The sequence below is a fragment of the Salvelinus alpinus genome, chromosome 20 (assembly GCF_045679555.1).
Source record: "Salvelinus alpinus chromosome 20, SLU_Salpinus.1, whole genome shotgun sequence".
Classification (NCBI taxonomy): domain Eukaryota; kingdom Metazoa; phylum Chordata; class Actinopteri; order Salmoniformes; family Salmonidae; genus Salvelinus; species Salvelinus alpinus.
The window spans coordinates 40,052,162-40,074,878 of NC_092105.1; the positions used below are offsets into that span (position 1 = coordinate 40,052,162).

Below are 22,717 nucleotides of genomic sequence, written 5' to 3' on the forward strand. Positions count from 1 at the left end.
GTGTGTTCTTCACAGAGAAGATGAGCTCTCCTTACCTGTGCAAACACCACCAGTGTTGATGTTCTCCTGTAAAACTGCACTCATCATTTTCAGTGTACTTTTCCATCCTCAGTAGGCAAACACTGTTTTCTGAGACAGGCTGCATCGTCTGGCTGCTACAGAAAGACCGAGAGAATGGGACAAAAATCCAAGCAAGCTGGTCCTGGGGCTCTGTTCACAAACACAAACAGAGCCCCAGGACAGCAACACAATTAGACCCAACCAAATCATCAGAAAACAAAAAGATAATTACTTGACACATTTGGCCCTAAACAGAGTACACAGTGGCAGAATACGAGAGAGAGAATTTGCATTAGAGAAACTAGTTTGGCTTCTCTGCAAGGCAGCACAGTTCCTCAGTGAGGTAATATAGTGCCATTTATGTACCTTTTTGAGTTTCTTTACAGGTCAGCTATTCTGGAACAATGTTACACAATGGACACAGTCGAATTATGACACATACATTACTGTTCTGCAGTGGTAGTATCGCTAAGATTGATTTATTTAACTAGGCAAATCAGTTAAGAACACATTTTTATTCACAATGACAGCCAAACCCTCCCCTAACCCGGACGGGACGATGCTGGGCCAATTGTGCGCCGCCCTATGGGACTCCCAATCACGGCTGGTTGTGATACAGCCCAGGATCGAACTCAGGTCTGTAGTGATGCCTTAGACCGCTGCGCCACTCGGGAGGCAAAATAGACCAAGTTAAGGTTGGTCGTAAGGTATCTGCGTTGCATCATGCCAAGCCTATTTCACACAAGCTCTTAGACTGTTCAACAAAATCACAGCCACTTGTTGGAACATCAAATAGCCATATTTCTGTTGAGACATTTACACCAAAACTATCACTATCAGATAGAGCAGCTGCTGAAGATACATACAGTAGCTACCTGGTGGGATAGGTGTTGCTTTGTTTGAGGACATTTTAAATGTTCTTCTTTCATATGCGGCAGAGCGGTGGGTGAGCTTCTCAAGGAATCTATTCCTCAAATATTTCATGTGTATGCGCAACCACGCACTCAAGAAGGGATGGGGGTTTGTAGTCCTGGAATGTTTTGGTGTGCGCGCCCCCGATTGTGTCTGATCGTGTGGCGCGCCAGAGGGCGAGGGTACGTACGCGCGGAAGCGCGATTTGTCTGTATCTGGAGTAGAGGAAGGAGGAAAACTGGAAAGGGGAGTGATGGCGGTAAAGAAATGACAAGTTCGGGAGAATAAATTACACAAGAGTTGCATTATGAGGAGCCTTCAGCACCTAGGATGAAGAAACAAGTATCGTAAGAGGTAAAATACAACGGAAGTTAATTTGCGTGCGTTAAAGCTCTGAAATGTTTTGCTCACGGTTTACTTGTAATTGTTACAATGAAACTGATCACAAAAGACGTTTGGTATCTAACGTGGTTTGCACAGTTAACTTATTTCTGTGTTTCATATTTAGCTGACTTTTATTGTCAGTGTTTGACCGGCTACGAATTATCATAGGCTCTTAAAAGCACATTCAGGTTCAATAAGTCGCTCTGGATAAGAGCGTCTGCTAAATGACTTAAATGTAAATGTAATAATTAAAGAAGTTGGTCTACGACAATGTAGCGGTGAGGGAAAAGTAATTTGCTTTGAAGCAGCCGGAAGAATGCGATTGCAAGGTATATAGGAAGTTGCTTTGGGTAAGCTCGAATAGTACTAACAGCTAGGTTTTGAAAGTGTATTTTCCTCTTGTCTCTGTAGATGACCACCACATTACGCATGATTTAGACTCCCTGACCAAGACGCCGAATAAGCTGAGGGATCCATGGCACTGGTCGACTGAGAACAACAATAGTGGAACAAGAAACACTCAGAATTTTTACTTCTAACGCCTCTTCCCAAAATACTCCCAGTAAATCTTTGAAAATGATAAAAGCCGAGAGCAAAGGAGAAAGAGCGCTGAGGAGTGCGTCCCCGCATAGAAATGCTTACAAGTCGGACTTCCACGCTATTAAGTGTACTTTTGATGGGACGAAATCCGACGGCGCTGCAAAGTCATATGCAAATGGCTCTAACGACACACAGGAGGACACGAGGGGGAGGCATTTTGGCAATCGGATAAACAAGATAAAGAATATTTTCCTCCAGATGGATGGCCAGCAACAAGAGATTCAAGAGGTGAAAACAACGTTGAAAGCTGATTTGTCCCCTGTCTCCCCACCAAATGTGTCATTAGCAGTCACCACACACAAAACAAGTTTGAGCAGTGCCACTAGCCCAGAATCTCAAAGTTTAGACAAAACCCCCAAGGGAGAAGATGTCGAGGGTGACAAAACAGCTTTGGCAGAGAAGTTTTCTTCGACCAGGAAACTCTTTGAGAGGACTATCAAAGAACAACCCGCAGCGGAGAAGTCTCCCAACAGAGTTGTAAGCCGGGTGCCCCTGGGCAGTGTGTCTGATGGGGGGAAAAGTACCAGGAGATTGTCAGGGTCCACTGAAACTAGCAACATCAAAACAGAGCCTTGTCCCACTCCAGTGATGAGAAGCCAGCCAGATGAGAGGAGCGATACTGAGGAGACTAAACATGTGTCCAGGGTGTCACTGAAAGCTGGACCCATGTCCAGGCGGCTAGACAACGTCATTGTGGACAGTGACAATGAGGCAAAAGCCACAGAGATGTTGTCTAAAGTATGCAGTCTCTCAGATCGCTCAATGCCCACATCTCCGACAAGGGACAGTTTTTACAAATCCACCATTCCAACTAATGATGCCACTAACAAACCCACCTCCATAGTTTCTGGTGTCATTCTCAAACCAACTTCCCCATTCAATAACACTACTCACAAAACATTCCCCCCAACAGCCAATGCCACTCCAAAGCCCATCTCCCCAGAACCCGTATCCCCAGGTGGCCAAAGCGCTTACAAGGTCTCCCACTCAACCAGTGACGGTTTCAGTAGACCATCTGTGGGTAGCGATGGAGTAAAACCCTCCAGTCCACCCGCCAGGGATCAAAAACAGCCTACTGTGTTTGCCAATAGCTTTTACAGTAGCAACAGGGCCAAAACCTCCAACAGTGCCAAGAGTGATGGGCATGTGACACAGAGTCCCAGCAGGGAAAAGCAACCTACCCAGGCCTCATCTCTGCCTGGCATGGTCCGGGCTGAGCTCGTAGTGGTACAGAATGAGTCATCAGAGAGCGAGGAGAACGAAGATGAGAATATTGAAGACGATGTTTTTGAGGAAGTGCATGTTCAACCCCCAAAAGAGATCAAAGTTGAGCTAAAAGAATCGCCACCAAAGGCGATCAGTCAGAAGGATGAACACCATCAGCAGCAGATCTCAGAGAAAGATGACGGCAAGGAGACCGAGATTACACTGGAGAAGGAAGAAGGAAGTCGATTTGAGGAGTCACGGCATGAGTTGAAAGAGGAGTGGAGAGAAGACACGAATCCTGTAAGTCAAACCGCGGATTACGAGGAGGAAAATGTGAAGGAGGAGGTTGCTGAGGAGGAGCAGGAGGAACAGGGCAGAAGGGGCAAGATTTCCCCAGTGGCATATGGTAGAGAGAACACAGCATTTGTGGATGATAGGGATACTGACCAGACCCTCGAGGAGGAGAAGGAAGAGCAGCCCTGTGAGGAGGAGTATGAGGAGGCCCCTGGGCTTTCAGATGATGAGGAGCAACCGGAACCACTGAGGAAGATCAAGTTTTCAACGTCACCGATACGGGTAAGCAGTGAGAAGAGGAAATGTTACATTGATAATCTGAAGTGAAGTTGATGATAATTGCTTTCATTTTGGGGTCTTAAAGAATGTGAACCTTACTATATGGGTTCTATTCATGGTAGCTAGCTAGCTTTTGTCTGGCCTAAAAGTTCTGAGAGAGGTCAATTGTATATGTGGTAATATACTGAACAATGTCACCCTTTTGGATCAAACTTATTAACCAAGGAAGTCTGCTTTCGCTCAGGTTGTTGACTTATTTGTGGAGGGCATTCTTTGGTGCCTTGATTGACAGATCACACATAGGAAATTAGTGTCTTTGTTACACATGATGATGTTATGGCTGCTGTAGCACTGTATCAGGTGAAACGTGTCATGGATGAGAACCCAAACTATGGGGTGTTTAAGCTTCTGTAATTACTGAGGCATTGCCTAAAGCTGGTGTGTCTGAGGGTCACATCTTTCTCTTGTTAACAATGTGGTGTATCTAGGCTAGTAGTAGTGGAGACATTTCCGGATGTTAGTCCAGCATGCTCCAAGCGGTATTTATGGAAACATTGTTGACATTAAGGGGTCTGTGTGAGCCCCAGCTGAATGAGGACAGTCGGGAGGGAACTGGAGTGACGTGGTGGAACCCTGATTTAACTGTACTGTACAGTATAAACAACCTCATCATGGCTCCTCCAGTGACTTGTTGATGGTTGGTTGGAGGCCTACTTTTGGGGAATGATTATATCCATTCACTGTGAATCAGCCGTTGAACATTAGGGTTAGGCAGTATTCAGACTTTCATACCGTTTCTGTACCATACTATATATATATATATATATAGTACCAGTCAAAAGTTTGGACACCTACTCATTCAAGGGTTTTTCTTTATTTTTATACATTGTAGAATAATAGTGAAGACATCAAAACTATGAAATAACACATATGGAATCATGTAGTAACCAAAAAAGTGTTAAACAAATCAAAATATATTTTATATTCTTCAAAGTAGCCACCCTTTGCCTTGATTACAGCTTTGCACACTCTTGGCATTATCTCAACCAGCTTCACCTGGAATGCTTTTCCAACATTATTGAAGGAGTTCCCACATATGCTGAGCACTTGTTGGCTTCTTTTCCTTCACTCTGTGGTCCAACTCATCCCAAACCATCTCAATTGGGTTGAGGTCATGTGATTGGAGGCCAGGTCATCTGATGGAGCAATCCATCACTCTCCTTCTTGGTCAAATAGCCCTTACACAGCCTGGAGGTGTGTTGAGTCATTGTTCAGTTGAAAAACAAATGATAGTCCCACTAAGCTCAAACCAGATGGGATGGCGTTTCGCTGCAGAATGCTGTGGTAGCCATGCTGGTTAAGTGTGCCTTGAATTTTAAATACATCACAGACAGTGTCACCAGCAAAGCAACCTATTTCATTGTTTTGATGTTTTCACTATTATTCTACATTATAGAAAATAGTATGAATAAAGAAAAACCCTGGAGTAGGTGTGTTAAATTTTTGACTGGTACTGTATGTATTTGTTTATTTTTTAATTTACGCACAAGAATTTAGGCAATCCAGGAGGGGATTGAATGTCTCTGCTGTAACCAAGAAGCTTCATCTTGACATGTAGCCACTTAGCTAGCAAGTTAGCAAATCAAATGCATAGCTGGAGCCCTGAGCTGGATATAATTTTTTGACACGTCTTGGATTTAAAAAAAAAAAAGATTATACTTAACTTATATACCGTAAAAGCAGTGGCGTAACCCTCGCCACCGCAAGGCGAGGGTGCCCTCAACCCAAATGGTATTGAAAATCATACCGTCGGTATTTCGAAATACCCCGGTATACGCTATAAACGGTATATCACCCAAGCCTAGTGAACATGTAAGGACTCTTGACCAACAAGACGTGTAGATACTAATTCAACTCGTATGATCTCATTTTACTGACCGGTGCCGAGTCATTTCATGATAATGGTGGGGATAGTAAAACCAAGAATTCCCTATTTACTCTACCTTTTACAAGCGGAACTTAAATCCTTTTGGGAACAAACACATTCCTGCCCTCAGAACTCCCTCCTATCTATTGTGTTAATGATCCGCCTGGTCAATATGCTCAGTTCGCTGCTGGTGAGTGATTTAAAGATGGTAAGCTAGAAGGTATTCTTATCTGTGGCTGTGCATTGCATTCTCCTTTACCACTGGCACTCGTGAATGTAGGGCTGGGCGATATATCAAATTAATTTGAATTTATGTTCATTCCTAATGCCTGTATCGCAGAATAGTATTTTGTTTTTATGAGCGTTTATGTCCGCTTGTTCTCACGTTGTCTTTTCGGTCTCGTTCGCTCCTTCTGTGCTGTGCACCTTCCCATTTCCACCAGAGATCTGTATATAATGACGAGATGCTCATGTCTCCGCCCTAACAATGGGAGTCGTTGTCCCAAAGGCGGGAAGGCAGGTGACAAGCTTAGGTTCAAAATAAGAGCATAGAAATGCATTGGGCTTATTTTGGACAGAATTTGGCGAGAGGGACACCTCTTGCTTCGCCTTTTTCTCCCAAGCCTCTCCTCCTACCACTCACAACAACAGATAAGAGATCACTTCTTCTTCTCTGACAAACGGTTTCAACTCGCTATTTGCATTTGAGATTTGGTCCAACAGAATGGGTCATACGGACACCAAAACACATGGAGACATTATTTTACTGTAATAGATGAGAAGTTTCGAACCATACCCTTTTTTTTAAATGTTTCAACTCCTATATTTCGAACAGAGCAGACACTACTGAAACAGATGTACCAATGAACATTCTGGAAAATGAATGCTCAGTTAGTCGCGCGCGCATTATGGTACCACGTATCGCTAGCAGATTTTTTGTCAAATAAAGATTGTTATACTAGCTGTGTAGTGTGTGTTTTATAAATGTGCAATAAGTGTAAAACAATTTATGTAAGGAATTGGCAACTTGTTCTCATTCTTTAGAAATAAGGTAGGCCACTTGATTTCAACATTTGAACAAACTGGACAGGCTAGCACGCTGTTCAAACAGTTGGAGACAGACAGAAGGGTGTGTTCATAACAATTCAACTGTTAGCTGAATTCAGATCCAAGTTGGCCAAACTTGAAACATAAATATTAGCTGGCTACTCACTAGCACGCGGGCTTGTTTATGAGACTGGTGTTAATTTTCTAGAATGCCTGCTACATTATTAGTGAACGGTAAAATTTCTAACAAAAAGGGCATTTTATTTATAGACCAACCTGATAGCTAATTCAGTGATTGTTTGGAGAGAAAAAAAAGAAACAAAAGTAGATACAACTATTTTGATAAATAATTACATTATTAGTGGGTCTTATGGTTGTGGAATGCATACACTACCGTTCCAAAAATTTGGGGTCACTTAGAAATGTCATTTTTTTTAAAAGAAAAGCACTTTTTCCCCCTCCATTTTAAAATAACATCAAATTGATCTGAAATACAGTATAGACGTTGTTAATTTTGTAAATGACTATTGTAGCTGGAAACGGCTGATTTCTAATGGAATATCTACATGGGCGTATAGAGGCCCATTATCAGCAACCATCACTCCTGTGTTCCAATGGCACGTTGTGTTAGCTAATCCAAGTACTATTTAATGAAGCTGCCAATTGAGGACTTGTGAGGTGTCTGTTTCTCAAACTAGACACTAATGTACTTGTCTTCTTGCTCAGTTGTGCACCGGGGCCTCCCACTATTTCTATTCTGAGGCAGTTAGCACTGTTTTGTGAAGGGAGTAGTACACAGCGTTGTATGAGATCTTCCGTTTCTTGGCAATTTCTCGCATGGAATAGCCGTCATTTCTCAGAACAAGAATAGACTGACGAGTTTCAGAAGAAATTTGTTTGTTTATTTGTTTCTGGCTATTTTGAGCCTGTAATCGAACCCCCAAACTTTTGAACGTAGTGTACATTCGGCCTAATTTCACAAGCTCCGAATTCATTAGATTATTGCTAACTGTTTTTAAATGCAGTGTATTTGACCTTTAATTGTACAAAAAAGCTTATTTAGAGAAAGAAAAAGAAAAAAAAATATATATATATATATATATAAATTGTGAATTGCCCATAGGTTTGCAAAATATTGAGATAGGGCTGGGCCATATGGCCTAAAACTAATTTGTGAACGGTGTCAAAATGAAGTGGGCTGGGCGTGGGGGTGTTGGGTGATGTCTCCCATCAACACAGTTTATCAACAATTTTGGCAGATCAGGGGGGAAAAATCACTTCAGGGCATTCCACAGCCTATATACTGGTCAATGTTTATCCAGGGCCTCAAATGTGTGTTATCTCAGGGTGTGGATGGCCCCAATTGGCCTGACATGGGGTCCTAGGGAGGGGGTCCTGGGAGAGGCGGCCAGTAACTGACCTGGAGGACGACACAGTGTGCTGCATCTGTCCTAGGGACGACATAGCAGAGATTAGCCTAGCTTTACACGTCACGTCATTGTGTTACAGGAGCAGTTCACATATTGATAGAGCTCAGTAACAGTGTGAGTGAAGAGAGATACACAAATGCGTTCAGAAATTCAAGCCATTGCAAACTCCATTATCAAACACTGTTTCAGTGAAGAATGCATTACTCCTAAACTCCTGTACTAACGATGAATCAATTTATGATCACCAGTCTTTTTGTCCCGGTAACGCTAAGGTTAAAGGGCTTCTCCTTGTTAGGACTAGGTCGTAAGTGTGACGTAACATCTGTTGGTTGACAGTGTTCTTCCTGTGGTTGTGAAATGGTGGATTCTTCGTTTCAGTCTTGCCCTGGCATGTGCTGCTCATCATTCTTCCCTCCTTGTTTCTCAATTCTAACAGGCTGAAGGTAGATAGCATGCCATGTGTCTGGGACAAAGTGTTTACTAGTTATTAATGAAAGATTGTTTTCTGCAATCTTTTTCGCACCCTTCATTTTTTTCCTTCTATACTCCTTAGGGTGCTATCTGTAAAATGGTGGGTGTCCTATTTTAGATGAGTCATGATTTGAACTGCTTCCAGACAGTTTGAAGTGGGCATGGCACTTTAGGTTTTCCTGAAGCATGCACTTCCTGATATTCCTCCACCCTGGAGTATCTCTTAACAACACAAGGATGAGATGCGTCTCCTGCTATGTGTTGACTCGAAAGTGGATCGCTTCCTCTGGTCTTTCCTTTAAACGTCAACGATGGTATTGCAAGCAGGAATGGCTTCTGTTACACTACTTATCCATTTGTTTCCACAATTGTAGCCTTACTAGCCTAGAGAGTAAAGTTATGTAAGCGGTGTTCTTTCCCTCTCAAACAGGCCTCTCAGGAGAAACGACACGCTCCTTTTACAATAGGGGTAATTTCAGTGACAGGTTGGCTCTTGCTGTTGGTGTTTGAATATCAGTTGAAAAAGGGGATTGACTGTCTACTCACAACTTGTCTTTTTCCAGTTATCTGGAAAGCAGAAAGATTTGCATTTGACAGTTTGGTCTTCAACCGTAGCGTCTTTCCATTTCATTTTCAACACCAGTCTGTCCTCACCTCTAGTGGCACAATACAGAATGATTTTAGTTTACCTCACTAGTAGTGCTTGACTAGGGTATTCAGTCGACAATGCCTCAGACAGTGTGCTGGTTTGAGCTGGCTGGCGTGGCATGGTGGGCCACTCTGGAGCCCTTGCCTGCTATCAGAGGAGAGTTGAAGTGCTTTGTGCTACAGCCGGCAGCAGAATTTAGGCCTTTGTGTGCAACCTGAGCCTGTACAAGGGGACCTGTCGTCTGAGGAAGAAAGGTATTCTTTGTCAAGCTGCTGCAGGAGACTTCCATTCTGAACATGTCCCTTGACCGAGGCTCAAAAGACAGTTTGCAGTTGCACATATGGAGAGTTACTGTTTGTTTCGCAAATGAATGGATTATAAATTCGTTGACTGATTTTCAGACACCTGTACTCCTATCCCATTAGCTCTGTACTTAATCTGCTTGTTCTGCTTGATGCATCTTTAAAAATAGAGGTTGTGCTTTACTTAAGGAATCTCAACTTAAGTTGATGCTTTGTACCCATCATTAGCTGAGTATTCCGGGCCTCCCGAGTGGCGCAGCGGTCTAAGGCACTGCATCGCAGTGTTGCGGCATCACTACAGCCTGGGTTCATAACCGGCCGTGACTGGGAATCCCAGAGAGCGGCGCACAAATGGCACTGCGTCGTCCGGGTTAGGGGAGGGTTTGCCCAGGGGTGCTTTACTTGGCTCATCTCGCTCTAGCGACTCCTTGTGTCGGGCCGGGCGCCTGCAGGCTGACCTCGGTCATCAGTTGAACTGTGTTTCCTCTGACCAGTGGTGGAGGACACATGACTCCACCTTCGCCTCTCCACAGCCAGTTATGGAGTTGCAGCGATGAGACCAGATTGTAATCACAAAATTGTGGAGAGTAAAGTTGAAAAAAAATTACTAACAATAAAAAAACAAAGACGCTTAGTATTCCAACCTGAGGTGCCATAATGGATATTTGAAGGTTAGGCTTAATTACTAGGTGACAATTACATCAAAGTTACGTTGGACCTTTTTGTTTACTGCCTGCTATACTACCCGGAAACTACCCACTGGCTTGTTGACACGTGCACACTGTCATACTGTCATACCACTTCTGCGCCTTGATTTACTGTAGTCTAAATGTCTGTATTGCCGCAGGTTCCTCAGTCAGTCAATGCATTAATGCAATGGTGGGGGAAATATCTTCATGTTAATATTTGGATAACAGAGCACCTAGATGGGGCGTTGGATACGATATACTGCATTCCCATAGCAGCTGAGTCAGTAGTAGTCTTGTTGCTGCAGCAGTCTCAAAACCTTCTGTACAGGCCTCATGATAAATGGTCAACATAAACACTGGGGTTATACCTTAGTCTTTTCCACACATTTTGTCTTCAAGATATCTCTTGCGTTTTATGTCATATTGCGTAGCTTTTATTCTTACTTCAAAGAATGGCTGGGTGATATATCGAATTAATTTGAATGCATGTTTTGTCGCTCTTCCAAATGCCTGTATCGCAAGAATCATAAACATTCTCATCTGTTGCATCAGACTAATTGCTTTTTAAGGTAACTGGTTGTATGAATTTGGACTCTATCATCTCACAACTGTCCCAGAGTCTGTTTGGAACAGGCTATTTCTTTCTCGACAAGCTGACCAATAGAATAGGTCATCTTTTCTACTATAGGGGATAGTAGGTTGACATAGACTAGTGATTTGACTGTTCGTTACTCGTCTTGTTGTCTGAGGAAAAGTTCTTAAATGTCCGGTAAATTAAAATGCTGCTGGTCAAATGTCTGGCGCCACGTTTTCCTAATTGAAACCCTGTCATAGACAGACTTGAAAGCCAGATTGGTGATTATTGCAAAAAAAGCAGGTTAAACTTATTTGATCAAATAAAACGATTAGTGGGTTTTATGGTTTTGGAAGGCTTATTTAGCCTAGACATAATTTTACAAGCCCTGAATTGATTTGATTATACCTGACTTTTTATTTATTTATTGTGCAACAAAGCTTATTTAGATATCTTGAAGCACCCATAAATTAGGATATGATTTTTAGGACATGTCGCCCAGCCCTACTTCAAGGGGCTTTTGAAATGTTTGATTGTGTCGTAGGCAGAGGAAAGGAAAGGGTTAACTCCTCTGTTCTCCGTACAGTTGAAATTGTGTTTCCTAGGTGTGGCCTAATCTGAAGAAAATGATGGAGTGGTGTGACACACAGAGCTATGTTCAAACTGTGGACCACAGGTCTAACAAACAGCACACCCGGCAATCTGTATCTGCTGAAATTCACATTCACCTTGACACCAATGCTATGACCACATGTTGTAGAATTATTGTAGAGAGCGGTAACACTCCCCAGTTCCAGATGTGTTATTATCCTGTTGTAGATACTGTGTGCAGTACAGAGGTAAGTACACTGTAGTTTGTCCACTGTCCAGAGAGGCTGACTAAACTATTGTACTGTGCTGCTCATTGCTGTTAGTCTGGGTAGACATTTTGGAGTTGGGAATGAGTTAATCTTCAGAGAAAAGGAAAATGGCAGCAGGAACCAGCATGTGCACCTGCACCTGCACCCACCGCCACGCTGTCACAGGAAGCGCCACTCACTGACTCCGTCAAGTAAACAGACATTGTATACACACACAGTTTAATGGCTGTGATGGAAGAAAACTGAGTATGGATCAACAATATTGTAGTTACTCCACAATACTAACCTAATTGACATTGTGGAAAGAAGGAAAAAATATGGATCCTGTTTGCAACAAGGCACTAAAGTAATACTGCGTAAATGTGGCAAAGCAATTACCTTTTTGTCCTGAATACAAAGTGCTATGTTTGTGGCAAATCCAATACTGTAAGGTCAGACGCTGGAGACGAGAAGCAGGTACAGGGAGTGAACATTTAACCAACGGACAGGAACAGAATACGGACAGTGTCTAGACAGGGGAAACATCCACGACAATAATGCTGACACAGGAACAAACTGAGGAGCAGACAGATATAGAGGGACAATCAACAAAGTAAGGGAGTCCAGGTGAGTCTAATGAGCGCGGATGCGCGTAATGATGGTGACGGGTGTGCGTAATGAAGGGCAGCCTGGCACCGGAGAGCGGGAGCAGGCATGACGGTACCCCCCCACCCGGCGTCTCACCTGGGCGAGCCTGACGGGCCTGGCTGAAGCATAGAAGCCCGACGAGCCAGTTGAGTCGTGGAGCCCGATGAACTGGCTGAGGCATGACGTGGGATGGGCGCCTGCCGAGCCAACCGAGGCAAGTAAACCGCTCGAGCCAGCTAAGGCGTGGAAGCCCGACGAGCCAACTGAGGCACCCCCAGTTCCATCGGCGACGGCACCCGATCACCAACAAAAACTCCCTGATGCTTCACATATTGGTGTCAGCATTCTGTAAGGACAGACGCTCGAGATGAGAAGCAGGTACAGGGAGTGAACATTTAATAACCAACAAACAGAACAGAATACGGACAGGGGAAACGAGAATGCTGACATGGGGAACAAACTGAGGAGCAGACAGATATAGAGGGGCAATCAATAAAGTAAGGGAGTCCAGGTGAGTCCAATGAGTGCTGATGCGCGTAGTGATGGTGACATGTGTGCGTAATGAAGAGCAGCCTGGCGCCCTCGAGCGCTAGAGAGGGAGAGCGGGAATAGGTGTGACAAATACAACACATTACTGAATATAACTATCCATATTTTCAAGCTTAGTGGTGGCTGCATCATGTTATGGGTATGCTTGTAATCATTAAGGACTGGGGAGTTTTTCGGAATTAAATAAAATGTCTGCTTTCCACCAGACACTGGGAGATTAATTCACCTTTCAGCAGGACAATAATCTGAAACAAAAGGCCAAATCTACACTGGAGTTGCTCACCAAGAAGACAGTGAATGTTTCTGAGGGGCTGAGTTAAATCTTGAATTGACTTAAATCTACTTGAAAATTTATAGCAATATCTGAAAATGGTTGTCTAGCAATGATCAACAACCGATTTGATAGAGCTTGAACATTTTTGAAAAGAATAATTGGCAAATGTTGCACAATCCAGCTGTGGAGAGCTCTTACAGATGTACCCAGAAAGACTCACAGCTGTAATTGCTGCCAATGGTGCTTCTACAAAGTATTGACTCAGGGGTGTGGCTCCTTATGTAAATTAGATATCTCTGTATTTCATTTGCAAAAAGAAATTAAAACATATTTTCACTTTGTCGTTATGGGGTGTTGTGTGTGTGTAGATGGTGAGAAAAACATAAAACTTTCATCAATTTTGAATTCAGGCTGTAACAATGAGGAATAAGTAAAGGGTTATGAATGCTTTCTGAAGGCACTGTACAGTGTCAACGTTTAGGATCACTATGTTTGATGTACAGTTACAAGATGACATGTCGTTATACCCTGGGTTATTATGAACAGAATGAATCTATGACCCAGATTGCCAATTATAATGGGCTGTTTTTGGATTGCGTAAACAACAACCGGAATTGTGTGATGGCAGGGGTGCAGTGCTGTGTTCCAAACAAAACTACGTGTGCTTGCTGTAGTTCCTCAACGGCACAGCTAGGAGAGCTCAAAAAAGCACCTTATAGTTGAAGATGACTCTTTGAGTCATAAAAGTGCGTTGAGATTACTGTGCACACTTTGAAAAGGTGTGTGGCCACTTGGAGACACCAGTTAGACCTCAGTCAAGCCTTGTCATTTTTTGTCTTATGTTGCACCGACACCACATTTTCAGGAATGTTCTTATAATTTTACTCAATGTATCCAGTATATTTTCTGACTTTGTTATCAACAAATGCGGCGAAAAGTAGAGTAAATGTAAAATTCTCAAATCAACAGTGTAATGTTTGGATTCAGTCTTCTGTCAGGTGAACTGTCCCCAAACAATTAGATTTTCTGGTTCTAAGCATTAAACTTTCAAGTAGTTCTTTGTTGACTTGCTGGGTGCTATCGTCCTCCATCCCCACCGGCCTGTACCCCACCTGCCCTAAGATCTCTCCTGGCCCCTTACACTGTCTTACTGTCTTCTGGCCCCTTACACTGAATTTGTCCTGCTAGGTGACCTAAACTGGGACATGCTTAAACCACCTGACCAAGTCCTAAAGCAATGGGACTCCCTAAATCTTTCTCAGATTATTACCAATCCCACAAGGTATGACTCCAAATACCCAGAAAAGGCTACTCTCCTCGACGTTATCCTCTCAAATAATTCTGATAGGTATCAGTCCAGTGGTTTCTCTAATGACCTTAGTGATCACTATTTTACAGCCTGTGTTTGTAATGGCTGCTCAGTGAAATGACCTGTCCTGATTTGTCATAGACACTTGCTAAAAAACTTAATGAACTGGTAAAATGGTATAGAATCAGCTTAAAGACTGTTGTCTGTCTAAGACACTTGGACCTTCTTTTTTAATATTTTCAGTGGTATTGTTAACAAATACGCCTCCATAAAGAAAATTAGAATTAAAAACATGTTCAGCCCCTGGTTCGACCGTGATCTGGCAGAGTTACTCCACCTCAACAATTGCATTTGACGAAAATGCTCGGTACACGCATACTCAGGCTGACTGGCTCTCGTTCAGGCAATTGAGAAATAAGTGCACTCAGGCTATCCGGAAGGCCAAAGTTAGTTACTTTAAGGAGCAGTTCTCTCTCTGTAGGTTTAACCCCAAGAAGTTCTGGAAAGGGTTAAAGACCTGGAGAATAAACCCTCCTCCTCACAGCTGCCCATGTCCCTTAATGTTGATGACGTGGTTGTTACTGACAAGAAGCACATGGCTGAGCTCTTTAATCACCACTTCATTAAGTCAGGATTCCTATTTGACTCAGCTATGCCCCTTGCCCGTCCAACATTTAATCTCCCACCCCTTCTAATGCAACTATCCCCGACGCTTCTCCCTCTTTTTCCCCTGCCCCACTACAAAGTTTCTCCCTGCAGGCGGTCACTGAGTCCGAGGTGCTAAAGGAGCTCCTTAAACTTGACCACAAAAAAACATCTGGGTCAGATGTTTTTTATTTAACCTTTTATTTAACTAGGTTAAGAACAAATTCTTATTTACAATGACATCCTACCCCGGCCAAACCCAGACGACACTGGGCCAATTGTGCGCCGCCCTGTGGAGCGGCCTGGATTCGAACCAGGTACTGCAGTGACACATCTTGCACTGAGATGCAGTGTCTTAGACCACTGCGCCACTCGGGAACCCACTCGTTTAGACCCTTTCTTCTTTAAGGTTGCTGCCCCTATCATCGCCAAGCCTATCTCTGACCTTTTTTAACCGGTCTCTCCTTTCTGGGGAGGTTCCCATTGCTTGGAAGGCAGCCACGGTTCGTCCTTTATTTAAAGGGGGATATCAAGCTGATCCTAACTGTTATAGGCCTATTTCTATTTTGCACTGTTTATCAAAAGTGTTGGGAAAAACTTGTCTAATCAACTGACTGGTTTTCTTGATGTCTATAGTATTCTCTCTGGTATGCAATCTGGTTTCCGCTCAGGTTATGGATGTCACTGCAACGTTAAAGGTCCTCAATGATGTCACCATTGCCCTTGATTCAAACAATGTTCTGCTGCTATTTTTATTGACTCGGCCAAAACATTTGATATAGTAGACCATTCCATTCTTGTGGGCCGGCTAAGGAGTATTGGTGTCTCTAAGGGTTTTTTGGCCTGGTTTGCTGACTACCTCTGTATAAAGTCATAACATCTGCTGTCTCAGCCACTGCCTGTCACCAAGGGAGTACCCCGAGGCTCGATCCTAGGCCCTACGCTCTTCTCAATTTACATCAACAACATAGCTCAGGTAGTAGGAAGCTCTGTCATCCATTTACATGCAGATGATACAGTCTTATACTCAGCTGTCCCGGACCTTTTGTTAAATGCTTTACAACAAAGCTTTGTTAGTGTCCAACAAGCTTTCTCTGCCCTTCAGAACACATCCAAAACAAAGGTCATGTGGTTTGGTAAGAAGAATTCCCCTCTCCCCACAGGTGTGATTACTACCTCTGAGGGTTTAGAGCTTGAGGTTGTCACCTCATACAAGTACTTGGGAGTATGGATAGACGGTACCCTGTCCTTCTCTCAGCACATATCAAAGCTCCAGGCTAAAGTTAAATCTAGACTTGGTTTCCTCTGTCGTAATCGCTTCTCCTTCACCCCAGCTGCCAAACTAACCCTGATTCAGATGACCATCCTACCCTTGCAAGATTACGCAGACGTAATTTATAGATCGGCAAGTAAGGGTGATCTCGAGCGGCTAGATGTTCTTTACTGTTCGGCCATCGGATTTGCCACCGATGTTCCTTATAGGACACATCACTGCACTCTATACTCCTCTGTAAACTGGTCATTTCTGTATACGCGTCGCAAGACCCACTAGTTGATGCTTATTTCTAAAACCCTCTTAGGCCTCACTCCCCCCTATCTGAGATATCTACTGCAGCCCCCATCCTCCACATACAACACCAGTTCTGCCAGTCACATTCTGTTAAAGGTCCTCAAAGCGCACACATCCCTGGGTCACTCGTCTTTTCAGTTGGCTGCAGCTAGCGACTGGAACGAGCTGCAACAAACACTCAAACTGGACAGTTTTATTTCAATCTCTTCATTGAAAGACTCAATCATGGACACTCACTGACAGTTGTGGCTGCTTTTCATGATGTATTGTTGTCTCTACCTTCTTGCCCTCTGTGCTGTTGTCTGTGCCCAGTAATGTTTTGTGCTGCTACCATGTTGTGTTGTCATGTGTTGCTGCCTTGCTATGTTGTTGTCTTAGGTCTGTTATATAGTGTTGTGTTGTCTTTCTTATCGTGATGTGTGTTTTTGTCCGATTTATTTTATTTTAATTATTTTTAATCCCAGCCCCCGTTCCGCAGGAGGCTGTTTGCCTATTGGTAGGCCGTCATTGTAAAAAATAATTTGTTCTTAACTGACTTGCCTAGTTAAATGTCCTCAACTTTGGTCTAATAATTTTCGCATAATCTCCAAACTGTTGCCTTTCAATTACTACCATTATTTTCAGGTTTCTTCCGTAAGAAACATTTACATTTAGCCCTATCCATATAGGCCAATTCCCACGTGTAAAGGGTTCAATTAAATAATTGTTAAACATATACTTTTTTTGCCCAGATGCACTTTTAAATTGAGATTTTAGCAAATAAGCTGTTTTTCTACTTACCCTGAATCAGATGAACTCATGGGTATAATTTTTATGTCTCTGCGCGCAGTTTGTAGGAAGTTGCTAACTAGCGTTAGCGCAATGACTGGAAGTCTATGCGAGCAGCTAGCAAGTCTGTGGGAGCAGCTATTATAGATGTCCAGTCATTAGCGTCCCACCTCTTCAACAGCCAGTGAAAGTGAAGGGCGCCAAATTAAAAACAACAGAAATCCCATAATTAAAATTCCTCAAACATACATGTATTTTACACCATTTTAAAGATACACTTATTGTCAATCCAGCCACAGTGTCCGATTTCAAAAAAGCTTTACGACGAAAGCAAACCAAACGATTATGTTAGGTGAGTGCCTATTCACAGAATAACACAGCCATTTTTCCAGCCAAAGAGAGGATTCACAAAAAGCAGAAATATAGATAAAATGAATCACTAACCTTTGCTCTTCATCAGATGACACTCATAGGACTTCATGTTACACAACACATGTATGTTTTGTTCGGTAAAGTTCATATTTATATCCAAAAATCTGAGTTTACATTGGCGCCTTACGTTCAGAAGTCACAAAACATCCTTTGATTTTGCAGAGAGCCACACCAATTTACAGGAATACTCATAATAAACATTGCTAAAAGATACAACTGTTATGCATGGAATTTTAGATGCACTTCTCCTTAATGCAACCGCTGTGTCGGATTTCAAAAAAGCTTTACGAAAAATGCCAACCATGCAATAATCTGAGTCGGCGCTCAGAGCCCAATCAAGACACAAATATAGCCGCCATATTATGCAGTCAACAGAAGTCAGAAGTAACAATATAAACATTCACTTACCTTTTGATGATCTTCATCAGAATGCACTCCCAGGAATCCTAGTTCCACAATAAATGTTTGTTCTGTTTGATAATGTCCATCATTTATGTCCAAATTCCTCCTTGTTGTTCTAGCGTTCAGTACACTTTCCAAACTCACGACGCGTGGGCAGGTCCAGCGGAAAGTACGGACGAAAAGTTAAAAAGTAAAAAACATGACAAACGAAGTATTGAATCAATCTTTATGATGCTTTTAACATAATTCTTCAATAATGTTCCAACCGGAGTATTCCTGTGTCTTCAGAATTGCGATGGAACAGAGCTCGCTCTCACGTGAACGCGCATGGTCAAAGCATGTTCAGGTCATGGCAGACCTGACTCATTCCTCTCTCCTTCGGCCCCACTAAACAGTAGAGGCATCAGACAAGGTTCTAATGACTGTTGACATCTAGTGGAAGCCTTAGGAAGTGCAACATTACCAATATCCCACTGTATCTTCAATAGGAGCTGAGTTGAAAACCGACCAACCTCAGATTTCTCACTTCCTGGTTGGATTTTTTCTCAGGTTTTTGCCTGCCTGATGAGTTCTGTTATACTCACATACATCATTCAAACAGTTTTAGAAACTTCAGATTGTTTTCTATCAAATCTACTAATAATATGCATATTCTAGCTTTTATGGCTTTGTAGCAGGCCATTTACTCTGGGCATGCTTTTCATCCGGACGTGAAAATACTGCCCCCTACCCCAAAGAAGTTAATTCAAACTGCACGCGGAGACAAATTGTATCAATGAGTTCATCTGACTCTGGGTAAGTATACGAAGGGCTTGATTGACAAAATATTGCACTGTCCCTTTAAATCAGTGACAAGTTACAATGTATATTTGTTGCAAACAGAATGAGCAGTGGCGCTAATGAGAGACTTGAATCGGGTATATCTCAGATGGTGTCAACATAATTAAGTTGACATTTCTTTTAAGTCACCAGAAGTGACTTTCTCAGTCGTTCTACAAAAAAAAATATTATGTTGTAGCATGCCCTTTGTCCTGCTCGATTTCCTGTGTGTGAATCCTGGAAAGTGGAGAGAAGTGAACGTAGATACCATTCGGCCCCACTACTCTAGTCATGGACACTCAAGGAGGGGCGACTCCTGTACATCCCCTCCACAAAATGTTATACTTTAATTTCCTGTTTCTGTTTCGTTCTCTTTGGTTGCCAGAGGAATGTGTCTGACACACTCCACCAATGTTCCCTTGAAGCTGTGCGCGCAGTAGCCCCTAGACTGCCGCGCAAAGCTTAGAAGAAATATCAGTTAACACTATCAACGTTTCCCTTTACCGTGTCAATTGTGAGCGAATCGATGCAATATTAGCCACTTTCAATACGACATACCGAAACAAAACAAATTATGCAAGAGAGTTTGTTGTAGGCAGAACGAATCGGAGTAGGATTTTATTGGGCACGACTCAGACCGTACTTTACACAGACCCGTGTGGCATAACCAATCAGAGCTGCAGTAGGCCTAAATGCAAATCAACCATTGCCAAATATGGATCTGTGCCATTTACTTTGAACTGGACTGTGTTTACAGCTGTGGTCGTGATAGAGATGAGCTTGTTTTGAGATCAAAGCAAGAGCTGCATGTAGCCACGTGTGGACATTTTGTTCATATATTTTGCTAGTTAGTGAGTTATTAGCCCAGTTATAGATACTTTGTAGTCAGCAATAGGGGAGTGATTGCTTCCTACAAGAGCACAAAATGTGTACATCTCTAGACATCTTTGAAAAGCGAGTCAGGTAAAGAGCTTTTTTGTCTTAAAGGGGCAGTGTTGTATTTTTAGACTGGCTTAAAGTAGGCAGAGGGTAGCATAATTTGTCTGATTCTCTGTAATAATGGTATGGGAATAATAATTTATTTTGTAAAGTGGTTTCTTGCATCTAGCAACACAAACATTTTCAGGCACCTCCTTGTCTGAAGGACAAGTGGATAAACAGGTTAATGTCAAGCCCTGCGTGTTTTTCTTTTCTTCTCAAAAGTCTCATGGAATGTAGGCCTATGTTGAACTCAACACATTCTCTGCTACTTTAAGCTGAATGATAGAACAGCTATTTCCGTCTTTAAAATGTTGTGGGATGCATCATTTTCTCCATTGTTTTTGATGGTCGGCCACTCTGGTAGGTCTACATTATGATCAAATAGCCACAGTAGCCTAGTTGGCCACTGCTTAGACTGTAACTTAAAGCGGGTACAGCCTCAGTGTTCACAGTAAACACACGCTGGAAGTTGCACAGAATTTTCATAATGTTCAAGTTTGCGCTCAGCAGACCTGAAATTTGCTCAGTGACGAAAATATTTTGAGGGAACATTGCACTCCACCCCTTACCCAGCCAGCAGAGAAGCCAGAGAGGAGAGGTGAGGAGAGGGAGGCCCGGCCTGCCAGGATCTGTGCTCCCTCCAGACACCTGGGCTGGAGACTGGGGGATGGACCTGAATACTAATACAGCTGCCTTTTCGCTCTTTGGCACAGGGAGACTCCGACTAGTCTGGGGCTGATTGTGATTGCCTCATAATGCATTTCATTGTGTGATTTAAAAGTAAGTACATCAATATCTGTTTTCCCTTAGCTGGTTGACAGAAGACGAAGTGGTATTGGAGGGTTTTTAACAGCTGTCCATAGCAGGGCACGAGAGGTGCCTGTTAATCTGAGTCTGTGGGCCGTTTAGAAGCAAACCCGTTCAACCCGTCTTTACTCCACGCTCCTTTTGAATATGATTCCAAAATGGAACCCAGCCGCATTCTATCCATCTGACTCCACATCACCAAACACAAGGTTAGGGTATGGCCTCTTTCTCGCAATTAAACAGTCAGTCACTTTGCTTTTCCCGAGTGATTCATTGTTTAATTTCTTCGAAGGTAGAGTTGAAAAGGAGGCCTATTTGACAGATGTTTTTGTTGTTGAACCAATGTATATATATTTTTTTGTATCTGGTCCTATCTTTTTGTAGAGCATGCTAGCAGGAAGTATTGAACCGATTCCGTGCTCTGTTTATTCAGGACTGAATAACTTGGCGGCATGCTTTTTTTCCTAATTACTGTATGATCTGCACCAGGCCCCTGCCCTGCTCCCACAGCATGTTTTCATTTGTTGTCTTTGTAGAGCTGCTTACATTATGTGCTCGTCCCGATCCAGTGCTCGGCGCTCGCTTCGGTACCCTTGCGTAGCGTGGGTTTCTCTGGTTAGCTTCCCTCCCAGCTGCTGACTCATTTCCCACAGTGGTATGTTTTTGGGGGAAGGGATAACGGGAGAGGGGGAAAGTGTGTGTGTGTGTGTGTGTGTGTGCAGCAGGCAGGCCTCTGTGGTGGTTGAAGGTGGATGAAGCGTAATTGTCACGCCAGGCGTGCTGGGAGACAGGCTTTCACCAGCCATGGAGAAACAGAAAATATGAAGCAGATGGCCCTACGGTTTACCAAGCCACATCACAGCTTCTGCCACTCCATTAAAGATTTAGTGGCACAAAATTACCAAAAATAAAATGCTACATTAATTGCCAAGCTTTCAGCTCAGTAGTCAAAGAGAATACTATGCGCTTGACTGATCTGAATCTGCTTGTCCTTGCCCTCCAGAATTGAACAAATTGCAACTCTTACCTGGCCAACCACCAGGCCTGCACACAGAGATAAAGGTAAATGGGTGTTTCACGTGGTAACTGGAGATTGGTGATAACAGCAAGCTGTGTTTTTTGGGGGGTTAATAAAGCCATTGCTTCCAGAGTCTCTATCTTGTGTGGAAGACAGTGCTTGAGTGATTAGGTTTCAGCAACAGAGAAAGGAACATTGTTCTGAATAGCTGGACTATTCCATGGCAACAGGAAAATGGAACAAAAGAAGTGAGAGGGGAGAAGCCAAGCAAAACCACTGCAGCGCTACTGCAGAGTCCAACTGAGGCCTGGGATGCATCAGTGTGTTCCCGCCGTTCTACAATTTACATTTTCTATTAACATTTCTCCACTTAATTACTGTACACCCCCAAAACCAGGCCTTTTTTATCCTTAATGACTTTTGTCTGCTTCGGTTTTATTGATTCTTTTTTGGATTTTAACAGGCTATTAAATCCCAAACCAATCTGGTTCGGTTGTTCACATACAGACTTTTTCTAGAGCACACTGTTCTCAGCCTTTGTAAATGTGTGCGTGTCAGATAATCCAAGGACTGATGTGCTTGGACTAAACTATTTTCATTTGAAATGGCGGAGAGCACTTGTACTGTACATCCTGTATTAATTGGCAAATTCACTCATCTCAATACCAAGTGAGATGGCATTGCTTGTGTTCAAGTTTAAGCAATGTCTGTCCAGCTAGGAGAATGAAGCCAAAGCAGGGGATATAGTGTTCAACTATGAGATTCTACCCACGGACATGGTCAAAATCTAGATCTACCTCTAGTAAAATGAGTGCCATTCTTCCCTTCACCA

At 43.0% G+C, this 22,717-nt stretch overlaps 1 protein-coding gene across 1 annotated transcript in view; it reads left to right on the forward strand.

Moving 5' to 3' along the window:
• Nucleotides 1–1,126: 1,126 nt before the first annotated feature.
• Nucleotides 1,127–22,717, forward strand: part of LOC139546866 (neurabin-1-like) — a 43,492-nt gene continuing 21,901 nt past the window's right edge. Inside the window, exons 1-2 of the mRNA XM_071355766.1 lie at nt 1,127–1,326; nt 1,768–3,738. Coding sequence (XP_071211867.1) covers nt 1,933–3,738 — 1,806 coding nt within the window. The 5' untranslated portion in view covers nt 1,127–1,326; nt 1,768–1,932. The remainder of the gene's footprint in view (nt 1,327–1,767; nt 3,739–22,717) is intronic.